Source organism: Schistocerca nitens, chromosome 3 (genome assembly GCF_023898315.1).
Source record: "Schistocerca nitens isolate TAMUIC-IGC-003100 chromosome 3, iqSchNite1.1, whole genome shotgun sequence".
NCBI classification, from domain to species: domain Eukaryota; kingdom Metazoa; phylum Arthropoda; class Insecta; order Orthoptera; family Acrididae; genus Schistocerca; species Schistocerca nitens.
In genome coordinates, this window is record NC_064616.1 from 220,128,432 (window position 1) to 220,142,303 (window position 13,872).

Sequence of the window (13,872 nt, forward strand, 5' to 3'; positions counted from 1 at the left end):
CTTATAGCTATTGTTTTCAACCTTGAAAGCAGCTGCACTTGCATCTGAAGTATGAAGTATTACAGAACAGCCTTCTTCGTCTTCTTCTTCTTGCGTGACAGCCTCTGTAGGACCTCGGGTAGCCCCTTCGTGGACTGCATTTTTCTCTTCTTTTCCCAGAACCTCTTCATTCTTTCTCTTCTTCTCTCCCGCTGTTCTTCTGAGATCTTCAGTTTCCATTTCTCCTGTTAGCTCCATTGGTGACACTCTAAATCTTTCCCTATATACTTCTGTCATTGACCTCCGGCATATTGGTCGGTGTATATTTTTTCTTCCAATTTTCCTTTCCTTCGACCTTGATCTCCAATTCCAACCAGTCCTTCTGAAGTTCAACAACCCACTTGGTTCCTGTCTTTCCCCTTGTCCTCTCTGTTGTTTCCCACACTCTCTTCGTCATTCTGTCCATACTCATCCTAACTACATGTCCAGCAAACCTTGCCCTTTTGTGTCTGATTTCCCCGGATATTGTTCTCATGTTCTGGTACAATTCTTCCGTAGGTCTTCGCCTCCACCTCTCTCCACCTCTTTTGGGACCTAGTATTTTTCTCAGTGTTTTTCTCTCTTCTTTCTCTAGTTCTTGTGCCCCATTTCTTCCTAGTGTCATCATTTCAGCAGCATATAATACTGCTTTCCTCACCGTTGCCTTGTAGTGGCTTGTCTTTGCCTCTGTGGATACATTCTTTTTATTGTATATCTCTCTCGTGATGCAGAAGGCTGATCTCATCTTCTTGTGTAGAAAGCTTGTCTTCAAGATTACAGTTATGGTTTGAACAGATATACAAACATGGGTTGAAGGAAGATAATTTTGAAATAACATGAAGCTATGTTCATGAAAAAGCAGCAACCCATTATACACTCCTGGAAATGGAAAAAAGAACACATTGACACCGGTGTGTCAGGCCCACCATACTTGCTCCGGACACTGCGAGAGGGCTGTACAAGCAATGATGACACGCACGGCACAGCGGACACACCAGGAACCGCGGTGTTGGCCGTCGAATGGCGCCGGCTGCGCAGCATTTGTGCACCGCCGCCGTCAGTGTCAGCCAGTTTGCCGTGGCATACGGAGCTCCATCGCAGTCTTTAACACTGGTAGCATGCCGCGACAGCGTGGACGTGAACCGTATGTGCAGTTGACGGACTTTGAGCGAGGGCGTATAGTGGGCATGCGGGAGGCCGGGTGGACGTACCGCCGAATTGCTCAACACGTGGGGCGTGAGGTCTCCACAGTACATCAATGTTGTCGCCAGTGGTCGGCGGAAGGTGCACGTGCCCGTCGACCTGGGACCGGACCGCAGCGACGCACGGATGCACGCCAAGACCGTAGGATCCTACGCAGTGCCGTAGGGGACCGCACCGCCACTTCCCAGCAAATTAGGGACACTGTTGCTCCTGGGGTATCGGCGAGGACCATTCGCTACCGTCTCCATGAAGCTGGGCTACGGTCCCGCACACCGTTAGGCCGTCTTCCGCTCACGCCCGAACATCGTGCAGTCCGCCTCCAGTGGTGTCGCGACAGGCGTGAATGGAGGGACGAATGGAGACGTGTCGTCTTCAGCGATGAGAGTCGCTTCTGCCTTGGTGCCAATGATGGTCGTATGCGTGTTTGGTGCCGTGCAGGTGAGCGCCACAATCAGGACTGCATACGACCGAGGCACACAGGGCCAACACCCGGCATCATGGTGTGGGGAGCGATCTCCTACACTGGCCGTACACCACTGGTGATCGTCGAGGGGACACTGAATAGTGCACGGTACATCCAAACCGTCATCAAACCCATCGTTCTACCATTCCTAGACCAGCAAGGGAACTTGCTGTTCCAACAGGACAATGCACGTCCGCATGTATCCCGTGCCACCCAACGTGCTCTAGAAGGTGTAAGTCAACTACCCTGGCCAGCAAGATCTCCGGATCTGTCCCCCATTGAGCATGTTTGGGACTGGATGAAGCGTCGTCTCACGCGGTCTGCACGTCCAGCACGAACGCTGGTCCAACTGAGGCGCCAGATGGAAATGGCATGGCAAGCCGTTCCACAGGACTACATCCAGCATCTCTACGATCGTCTCCATGGGAGAATAGCAGCCTGCATTGCTGCGAAAGGTGGATATACACTGTACTAGTGCCGACATTGTGCATGCTCTGTTGCCTGTGTCTATGTGCCTGTGGTTCTGTCAGTGTGATCATGTGATGTATCTGACCCCAGGAATGTGTTAATAAAGTTTCCCCTTCCTGGGACAATGAATTCACGGTGTTCTTATTTCAATTTCCAGGAGTGTAGTTTCCCAATACTTGCAGTATGATCGTTATGTTATGAGTGCACTCCTATTATAGCTGAGACAGTGTATGAATGAAAATAAAAGTGTTGTCCAAGAAGAAGTGAATGGTGTCTGCCATTTTTATAATAGAGAAGGCAGTGAAAAAAAATGGAATGTTCTAGGTGATGTTAAAAGTTACAGCCATAAAATGAGGGAATATGTAAACTATTCCTTTACTTGTAGGAGAATTAATAAAATAGGAAGAAATAAGAAGTAATTTTTTATAAAATTTCCTAATAGTGACTTCATTACATTTTTATCCATTGTGCTAAATGGAACTCTTGGGTATTCAGCTGTATTTATTAATGATATATTTTATACATGTGCCGGTCAACTGTCTCTATTTTTAATGTTTATATGTACAGAATGTTATCAGCTTCACAGTTAGGTAATTCTGAAATTTATAACAAATTGTACATCTTAACAGCAGAAACAAAGACAGCTGATTGGAATATGTCATACATATGTTATAATTAACGTCATTAGGCATCACAAATAGACTAATTAGGAAGAATCAAATCTTACTTCCTTGTTTACCTGATAACTGTAATGACTCCAGTTTAGTATCGTCTATGTTACTATGATTTCAGTATCTTTCTTTTTCTTTTCTGATCAGATTACCAGTTGGCGAAGGCTTGCTTGTTCCACGTGAAACAGATACTGCAGCAGACCTAGAAGCCCAGGTGAGGACTGCCTTGAAGTATTTTATTATTTTAGTTGATTGTCACAACGAGCATATGGAGTGCGACATACAATGATTGCAGCAGAGTGATAGAGAAAAACTTACAAAATTTTGAACTTCCATTTTAACTATGTTCCACTGATTTAACACTCATAAAGAAGAGATACCTTATAAACTTCTTTGACTTTCTTGTGTTCCCTTTTTTTCCCTTTCGTTTCTCCATATCATATATTTATCCACACTTACATCAAGGGAAATTCTGGCATAATTTGCCTTTTGGTTTTAGAAAATTTAGTATTATAATGATATTCTCAGTTGAATTTTTCAACTTTCTCTGAATGTATTACAATCTTCCTCATCTGTTTTGACTGACCACTAATTTGTGAAATTCAGTCATACGTATTAGCAGATGTGGCATATGTTTTTCATCATTTTTTAAAGTGTTTCACAAGAAGAGACTCATCATTTACCAGCAAGGTTATGAGTATTATGTGAATGTGTTGGGTAACATTTGTAACTAGTTTACGATTTTTTTATTTGTTTGTCCCAAACTAATGTGGACAAATCGTATCTTGTGACATACAGAAAAGTCAAAATTAAAAGCATTGGGAGGAGTAACCAATTACTGTATCGTGGAAGTATTTAGCAATAGACAGGCATGTAAACAAGACCGAGCACATAGTTATTATGCGGCAGAGCGAACTGCAGACCTGGCCAGGGCTGCAGCATCGTTGTGTTTATGTCTAAGAAACAGGAAGGGAAGTAATAGCATACATTTCAATAGTCATACAAGATGAGTGCTGTCTCATGCTAATGCTGTACATAACACAAAAATTAAACATTGATTGGCACTTTTGTTTGAAAATATACTAGGGCACAGCAGATTTCTACCTAAGAAACTTAAGTTTATATGGATACCAACAAAGAGTAGGAAAAAATGAGTCTTGCTGCTAGGTAGTAGGTCACAGTATTGTGAAGTCAAGTGCTAGTCTTAGCCAGAGGACAGAGGGAATCTGTGTGAAGATGTTGACAAGAGGAGCAACATATCATAGTAGGTGGAGCAGGGAACAGCGTACCTAAAGACAGAAATTATAGCATTAGGATGCAGTTAAACATACAAGTGTGAGTTTTGTGGAGGTTCTGCAGTGCCATGACCAGCCTTTGGTTAACACTGCTGTGAGCCGTGTGAACAAAAGAGTTGAGCACAATGCTGCTGACTCAAATGAAATTGCACACGGGTGCAGTGCCTATTGCTACAGTTCGGAGGTTGGTATATACTAAACAAGGCCTTCACATGAATAACATCAATCTGCTGCAATATTCTTGAAAATATTCTCAGTTCGAATGTAATAGATTTCTTTGAGACAGAAAAGGTTCTGTCCACAATTCAGCACGATTTAGAAAGCATTGCTCATGTGAAACTCAGCTGCCCCTTTCTCACGTGATATACTGTGAACTATAGGGGAAGAGCAATAGGCAGATTCCATATTTCTAGATTTCTGGAAAGCATTTAACAGGATGCCCCATTGCAGGCTGTTAACGAAGATGTGAGTGTATGGAGTAGGTTCACAGTTATGTGAGTGGCTCGAAGACTTCTTAAGTTATAGAACCCAATATGTTGTCCTCGATGTTGAATGTTCGTCACAGGCTAGGGAATCATCAGGCGTGCCCTAAGGCAGCAATTTGTGGTTATGCACTGGTGATGCTGTGGTGTATGGTAAGGTATTGAAGTTCAGTGATGGTAGGAGAATACAAGATGACTTACACAAAATTTCTAGTAGGTGTGATGAATTGCAGCTAGCTCTAAATGGGGGAAAATGTAAGTTAATGAGGATGAGTAGGAAAAAGAGACTCATAATGTTTGCATACAGCATTAGTAAGGCACTGCTTGACTCAGTCACGATGTTTAAATATCTAGGCATAATGTTGCAAACTGATATGAAATGGAACAAGCGTGTGAGGACTGTAGTAGGGAAGGCAAATGGTCGACTTAAGTTCATTGGGAGAATTTTAGAAAAGTGTGGTTCATCTGTAAAGGAGACTGCATATAGGATGCTGCTGTGACCAATCTTGAGTACTGCTTGAATGTTTGGGATCTGCAACAGCTTGGATTAAAGGAAGACATCACAGCAATTCAGAGAGAGGCTGCTGGATTTGCTACTGCTACAGTTGAACAATAAGCAGTTATTACAGAGATGTTTTGGGAATCCAAATCAGAATCCTTGGTGAGAAGGTGGCGTTCCTTGCGAGGAACACTACTGAGAAAATCTGCAGAACTGGTCTTTGAAGCTGACTGCAGAATGACTGTACTGCCGCTAACGTACGTTTCACATAAGGACCATGAAGGTAAGATTAAAGAAATTAGGGCTTGTGGAGAGAGCTTGTCTTCACCGTATTTGCAAGTCAAACAGGGAAGGAAATGACTAGTAGTGGTACAGTGTACCCTCTGCTATGCAGCTTTCATTGGCTTGCTGAGTATGTATATAGGCTACCCTCACACAAAGCGAGATCCCTGTGCTTACTGGTTTCCGAGATGTACTTTTTTATGTCAGAGTCAAGATTCAGGCACATTGATGTGAAATAAGCTAAAATAACAGAATATCCCCACAAAGAATAATCGGAAAAGTAATGTTAGCATATTTAATCAGAATATTAGAGGACTGAGTAACAAAATGGTTCAAATGGCTCTGAGCACTATGGGACTTAACTTCTAAGGTCATCAGTCCCCTAGAACTTAGAACTACTTAAACCTAACTAACCTAAGGACATCACACACATCCATGCCCAAGACAGGATTCAAACCTGTGACTGTAGTGGTCACGCTGTTCCAGACTGTAGCGCCTAGAACCGCTCGGCCACCCCGGCCGGCGACTGAGTAACAAAGTAAAAGAGTTTCTTGTCTGCTTAGAAAATTTGGAGAGCTCTGAAAAGATAGACATCCTATGGTTATCCAAGAACCGCATAACCACAGGGTTAGAAAAGTTAAATATAAAGAATTATGCTCTAGCATCTTACTCATGTAGAACTAATATGGAAAAAGGTGGAGTTGTTATGTACATTGAGACAGAACACAAGTTCAGAAGCACTGAGAGAAGTAGATTTTGTAGTGATCAGCATGTACAAGTGTATGCTTGTGGATTAATACTGAAAAATAGTTTACTTCTAATTGTAACTTAATAGATCTCCACTGGGAAATTCTGAACTGTTTATGAGAAATTTGGATTCCTTACTATGCTCAACAGCAAGCAATTAATTGTATGTGGTGATTTCAGTGTAGATTTTCTAAAGGATTTTGATGGGAAAAGTGATCTGGAAACCTAATTTGTATCCTACAATTTAATCTCAGTAATTAACTTCCCAACACAGGTGGACAAGGACATTGGGCCCCTGGTTGATGATGTTTTCTTTGCTGAATCTCAGAGCAAGAAAATAACTGTATTACCAGTAACAAACGCTCTCTTTATTATGATGCACAGTTCGGAAAAATAAGATGATAAGATGGTGCCTTGCAGTATTAATAGTCCTGAGTGAATATCAGGATAATTAGTGACTCCAAAACAAATGTTTTTTAAAATAGTTTACCAGTAGTCCAGTCAAATTGCAGATATACCTTGCAAAAGGTGGGGTAGAAGATTTTATTTTTTTTAACTCGTTCATATTGTTGGAAAGGTTACAAAACCAAGTTTTGCCAACAAAATTTCTCTTGGGAAAACTTTCTGCAGTCAAAAAACTTCGAAAATTTCGACTTTTTTCAGTTTTTTCAAAATACCTCAGTTTCATTTGCTCCTATCGCTTTAACGTGTATTTATTTTTCAAAGAGCACAAAATTCTCTACAAATTTGATTCTTACCATTTTTTTTCTACTCCCAGTATCTAAGGCGCTACAGCGTGTCAAAAAATACCAATTTTTCAAATTTCGAGCATAGTGGCAAGATACCTTATTTTTGAACACTGTTTTTTCAGTTTCTGTTTGTGTAGTATAAGTACATTACACATCATGCTATATGTTGGAATTTACCACCTCACTTTCAGGTATTCAATTTCTCTGTATGCAACATGAGGATTGCTGGTCATCCAACTATTGTGATTCTTTCATCACTACCTGAAGTTCACTATGGGCCACCTTAGCCCTGGTATTTGTAAAACTATAAATATAAAAATACACCATTAAGACACACACACACACACACACACACACACACACACACACACACACACACACAATAAATTGTCTCAAGAAACTGAACTATTATTAGTGCAATAGGCAACCTAATTAGGTAGGTAATTATTCTTGTGTATAAAGGCCACACAGCTGACATTAAAAATAAGTAGCTTTATTACAATTAAAATGCATTGTCAGTTACTAAAAAATGTTGACAGTTCTGGGTGTGTAATACTTGTAATATCGCACTTTAGCGCACTTGAGACAGGTATGAGCATCACATCCAACGTTTTGATGGGCCAGGTTCCTCAGTGTCACCAGAAATATCTTGAGTTACGGATTCAGGGTCTGTACATAGAGCTGATCCCAGATTGACCTCTTCAAAATCCTCCATAACATCTTCTTCACTGTCTTCATATAAAAATTTTGGCACGTTTTCACAGTTGACCCCAATACATTTCTTGCAAATTGAAGAACATTTCAAACCCGCTTTTCTGCAGGAGCACGCTCCGCCGCAGTTCAGCTTGCATGAACATGAAACAATGTGAAGAAGTGCTTCAGGTGCTGGATCTTGGCTCATTATAACGAATATTGGACCGTGGTCACGGTGAATCCAGCCCCATTTCTCAGGAGGTTTCCAGTTTCCCATCCAACTTTGGACTTGTTGGTAAGTCCTCAGCGAATGATGTTGTGCAGCATCTTGTGTAGGTGGCAACCGTGCAAGATTCAGTTTGCTCTTTGTGGCAGACTTGGCGAATAGCTGGTACCGCAAATGGTCTAGTGTGTGGGAACTGCTGACACCTCCACTATACAATGCGATAGTAACCTGTTCTCCTGCTGTTATTATTTCTTCACGGGTAGCATGTGGTTCATTGAACGTGCAAAGCACTGAGGTTAGGTGTTCATTTTTCGCAACATTATTGCAGCACTTAATTTTTCCTCGACCAAAAAAAGTGGATGTTGCATCACATCCGCTAAAGGCGTGAGTGAACAGAATATATTCACTGTCAAACTTGTAAGATGCAGTGGAAAACCATTTGTCTTCTGCATTTCCTAGAAAAATAAGTTTTCAATGCCTTGCCCCAAACCGGTCATGAGCAAAAGCGGGTCAACATCTTCTCCTACAATGACAACACTTCCAAAATCTTTGGTTCTTGAAATGGCAGATGTTACAATCATAACATCAGCATCTTCTTGTGCCTGGCTTTGAAGCTGTTTCAGCTATCACCATATCGTCACCATATTTCTGGAGAAGGCGAGCCTTGACAGTTCGAATATCAGGACGAGGTGATGTGGGTATTTGCTCTAACAGATCGTCCGTAGAAAACTGACATTCTTCCGTATTGGTTTCCAGGTAGGCAAATATAGCCTCCATGCCTTCATCTACTTGTGTTGCAGGTCGGTAACCTCGATTCTGTCCAGTAGCTGAAACACGGTGAAAGAACTTTCTCTAGCAAAATCTGTGGTATCACCCATCTGCAGCAACCAAATCATTTACATTTGGAATCCGCTCTATCACTTGTTGACCAAATTCATCACCACGCCGTTAAGCCTGTTCTAATACTGTCGATTGCACTTCCAATTTCATTACTTTGTAAACAAAATTTCGTTTGACATATGGCAATTTTAACTGCTTGCTTAAAAAGTCATCAGAATTCCCTTTTGCAAATAAGAAGCATTTCTCTTTGAAATTGAACTGACCTTTTCCCTGCGACCGACGTAGCACACCTGTTGGTTCCTGAGGATGTCGAAGGCTAGCTGCTATCATTCTCTTATTAATGTACTTCTTGTAGCATGCTTCATGCAACATCACTTCACTGAACGTTTTCAAAAAACGGGTGTGGGCAGACTCCCTGCGTTTAGCACTACAATCAATAAGTGTGCTCAGTCCTTTCTTTTTCACAAATGGTTCAAATGGCTCTGAGCACTATGGGACTTAACATCTATGGTCATCAGTCCCCTAGAACTTAGAACTACTTAAACCTAACTAACCTAAGGACATCACACACATCCATGATCGAGGCAGGATTCGAACCTGCGACCGTAGCGGTCACGCGGCTCCAGACTGAAGCGCCTAGAACCGCACGGCCACACCGGCCGGCTTCTTTTTCACATTGCGTCCACCACTCACCACAGTTTTTTCGCAAATGAAACACAAATTCATGTCAGACATACTCATTTTCAGCACCACAACATATACTGAATGGAAGCGACTCCAAACTGTAGGACCCTTATTGTTGTGTACTAATATCTGTCAGCGCGCTGTGAACAATCACCAGAGATAATTACCTTCCGCCCGCCAAAGAATAAATATGCTTTTATCCGCTAAAGAACAATTCCTACATACTTTTTCTTATAACTGATCATTAACGTCAATCATCTGTAAAAAATGTACGGTACCTGCGTGCAATCGTATTACATATTGTAACATAAATAAACTTCACGCAATCCGACGTGAATGTGTTCGTAGTTACTGAATATGATGCTGTTTGTCCTGGCTCTGCAACAGAGTGAGATGGTAAATTCCAATGAATAACATGATGAGTAATATGTTTATACTACACAAATAGAAACTGAAATAACAGTGTTCAATAATTAGGTAATTTGCCACTTTGTTCGAAATTTGAAAAATTGGTATTTTTTGACGCGCTGTAGCGCCTTAGATACTGGGAGTAGAAAAAAATGGTTAGAATCAAATTTGTAGAGAATTTTGTGCTCTTTAAAAAAGAAAATAGACGTTAAAGCGATAGGAGCAAATGAAACTGAGATATTTTGAAAAAACTGAAAAAAGTCGAAATTTTCGAAGTTTTTTGACTGCAGAAAGTTTTCCCAAGAGAAATTTTGTTGGCAAAACTTGGTTTTGTAACCTTTCCAACAATATGAACGAGTTAAAAAAATAAAATCTTCTACCCCACCTTTTGCAAGGTACAGGCTTTTTTTTCTGACAGTTTCACTGGACTACAGAGGATGAAATTTGTAATAAGCGAAATGCTGACACAAAATTTAATCTGTTCCATAATAAATTCATATCATTATTTGAAAATAGCTATCCAAAAAAGCTAATCTTAAAAGGCAATAAACAGCCATCTAAACATTATGGGTCACCAGAGGTATTAAAGTATCTTGTGAAAGGAGAAGGGAAATGTATCTTTTGGTAACAACAAGTAAAGATCCTGCAATAATTGCACACTACAAAAACTATTCAAAATTATTAAGAAAGTTTATTGCAGAACCAAGGAACATGCTTATTATATCAGAAATCAGTATATGGAATGTAGCGATATGAGAAGACAACTGTTGAAAGAACGTGATAACATCACTACCGAATTAAATGGAAGGGCTATAAATGGTGAGTCACAGGTAGCCAATGTGTTTAATTATCATTTCTTAAATCTAGTAGAAAATACAGGAACAAATAGCTCCAGAGAAAAATCACAGCATTATGTTGAAAAATCAACTCTTGTAAACTACAGTCATACGGATGTATCACCGACATCTCCCTCTGAAATTAAGGAAATAAATATTCTGTCAAAACTAAAAGTTCATATTGAATTGATGGTGTTTCCAACAGAGCAATATAATCTTTGTCTTATCTGAAATACGCAATGCAACACTTAGTAAGGCATTTCTCCAGAGAGACTGAAATATTCCATTGCTAAACCCTTCTACAAGAAAGGTGATAGGAGAGGTGCCAATAACTAATGACCTCCAGAATGAGTTTTTCACTCGGGAACGGTGTGTGCACTGATATGAAACTTCCTGGCAGGTTGAAACTGTGTGCCGGACCGAAACTCGAACTCGGGAACTTTGCCTTTTGCAGGCAAGCGCTCTACCATCTGAGCTACCCAAGCACGACTCATGACACGTCCTCACAGCTTCAATTCTGCCAGTACCTCGTCTCCTACCTTCCAAACTTCACAGAAGCTCTTCTGCGAACCTAGGCAGAACTGAAGCTGTGAGGATGGGTCATGAGTCGTGCTTGGGTAGCTCAGACAGTAGAGCGCTTGCCCGTGAAAGGCAAAGTTCCCGAATTTGAGTTTCTGTCTGGCACACAGTTTTAATCTGCCAGGAAGTTTCATATCAGCGCACACTCCACTGCAGAGTGAAAATCTCATTCCGGAAACATCCCCCAGGTTGTGGCTAAGCCATGTCTCTGCACTATCCTTTCTTCCAGGAGTGCTAGTTCTGAAGCTGTGAGGACGAGTTGTGAGTTGTGCTTGGGTAGCTCAAATGGTAGAGTGCTTGCCTGTGATAGGCAAAGTTCCCAAGTTCGAGTCTCAGTCCGGCACACAGTTTTAATCTGCCAGGATGTTTCAACTAATGACCTGTTTGACTAATTTCCAAAATTTTTGAGAATGTGATGTTTTCTAGAATAGTATCTCATCTGATTTGGATTTAAGAAGATTTTCTCTGCTGAGAATGCCATGTACATGTTCACTCACCAAATTTTAAAAACATAAATAACAAAATAGCACCTGTTGGTATTTTCTGTTATTATCTAAGGTATTTGACTGTGTGAATCACAATATCCTCCTAGAGAAACTGAGGTTTTATGGAATTGATGGTGTAGCCAAGCAGTGGATAACGTTATATTTAACCAAAAGAATGCATAAAACTGTACCTAGTAAATCAACCAATGTAATTGAGGGAGATGCTTATGACTGGGGAGAAATCACATGTGGTTTTCCCCAAGGTTCATCCGTCTTAGCTCTTCCATTGTTTCTTATATGTGTAAAGACACTGGGTACTGTAATCAAGCCAGGCCCCAGCTCTCAGCTGATACACTTCTATTGAGCGGCAAGTTAATTGTTTATCTTTTCCTGTGTTTTCGTTATAGTGCATTTCTTAAACTTTGCGCATGTTTTTCTGTTTAAGTCGTTTAATCTCATATTTTTGTAAGTGTCAATTCATTTAGTCTGTAGCGCAGTTTTCATTTCTTCTGAACAGCCAGTTACATAGCTTGTTAACACATCAGCATTCATTGATGACACAACAATAGGGTGGCAAGTTGCATATCTAGGATTCTGTCTACCTTAACAGTTTACTTCCACAGCAAGGGAAGTCAGACTGCATCCAGAGTAAAGACACTTTGACTTACAAAATTTGATCGGTAAATTGTTGAAGTATTCGTAACAAAGTGGAAATCTCAGAGATATTTAGCGAGTCATGGAATGTGTATTGTAAAGATAGATTATAGGCCATAGGAGGTGGAGTGTTCATTGCATATGATAAAAATATTTTCTCTGTTGAGGTCGAAGTTGAGTATGACAGTAAAGGTATCTGGTCGTGTATAACAGATGTAGTTGAACCAAGTATAGTTGTATGTTTTTACTGGCCACCCGACTCTTCTGTGACAGTTCTAGAGACATTCAAAGAAAGTCTATTGTCAGTAGTGCATAAATATCCAAATCATGCAATAGCATTAACCTACTGATTAAAGATTGGAAAGTCTGTGAATTCATTGTGGGGGTACAGACAGACAGTTATGTGAATTGAAAATGTGTGAAAATGTGTTCTGAAAAAACTGTCTTGAACAGCTAGTTCAGCAGCCTACACACAGTGGAGATAGCTTAGACCTTGTAGTTACAAATAAGTCTGACTTTATCGATAACATCTATTTAGAAAAAGGGATTAGCGATAATGATGTCATTATAGCAACTGTGGTTATGAAAGTTAGGAAAATGCTGAGGAAGCAGAGGCTGTTGCACTCTTGGTCCAAAGGAGAACGCACACATAACGACAAGCAAAGATAAGTAGAGATTCATGCGTGTGTGAAAAGATGTGTGTGAAGCATGCAACAACTGACACCGTCATACCTTAGCGAACGATCTGGCAGAGAACCTGAGAAAATTCAGGTCATATGTAAAATCTCTAAGTGAGTCTAAGGCTTGTTGCCAGTCTGGTGTGGAACTTGAAGATAACAAAATGAAAGCCAAAGTTTTAAATTGTATGTTCAATAAATTCCTCACACAGACAGATTGTACAAACATACCATCATTTGACCATTGGACTGACTCGCGAATTGAAGACATAGTAATAAGCATCCCTGACAGAGAAACAACTGAAAGACATGAAAGCAAATAAGTCACCAGGTCTGGATGGAATCCCAGTTTGGTTTTACAAAGAGTAGCTTGCATTTATCACGAATCACTCACCCAGTACCAAGTTTCAAGTGATTGTTAAAAGGCGCATGTGGTTCCTGTATATATGAAGCGTAAAAGAACAAACCCGCAAAATTACAGACCAATATCCCTAATGTGGGTTTGCTGCAGAATCCTTGAACATTTTCTCAGTTTGAGTGTAATAAATTTTCTTGAGATTGAGAAGCTTATATCCATAAATCAGCATGGTTTTAGAAAGCACTGCTTATGTGAAACTTGACTTGCCCTTTTCTCACATGATATACTATGAACTATGAATGAAGGGCAATAGCAGCACTCCGGGACCATCTGACCGCTGTGTCATCCTCAGCTGAGGATGCGGACAGGAGAGGCGTGTGGTCAGCACACTGCTCTCCCGGTCATTATGATGGTTCTCTGTGACTGGAGCCGCTACTATTCGGTCGAGTAGCTCCTCAGTTGGCATCACGAGGCTGAGTGCACCCCAAAAAGGGCAATACGCAGATGCCATATTTCAAGATTTCCAGAAAGCATTTGACACAGTGCCCCACAGCA

The 13,872-nt window shown here is 40.8% G+C and overlaps 1 protein-coding gene across 1 annotated transcript in view; it reads left to right on the plus strand.

Annotated features, from left to right (window-relative positions):
* The window catches only part of LOC126249154 (uncharacterized), a 325,728-nt gene that overhangs the window by 80,476 nt on the left and 231,380 nt on the right, over window positions 1–13,872 (plus strand). The window contains exon 6 of the mRNA XM_049950809.1: window positions 2,971–3,037. Coding sequence (XP_049806766.1) covers window positions 2,971–3,037 — 67 coding nt within the window. The remainder of the gene's footprint in view (window positions 1–2,970; window positions 3,038–13,872) is intronic.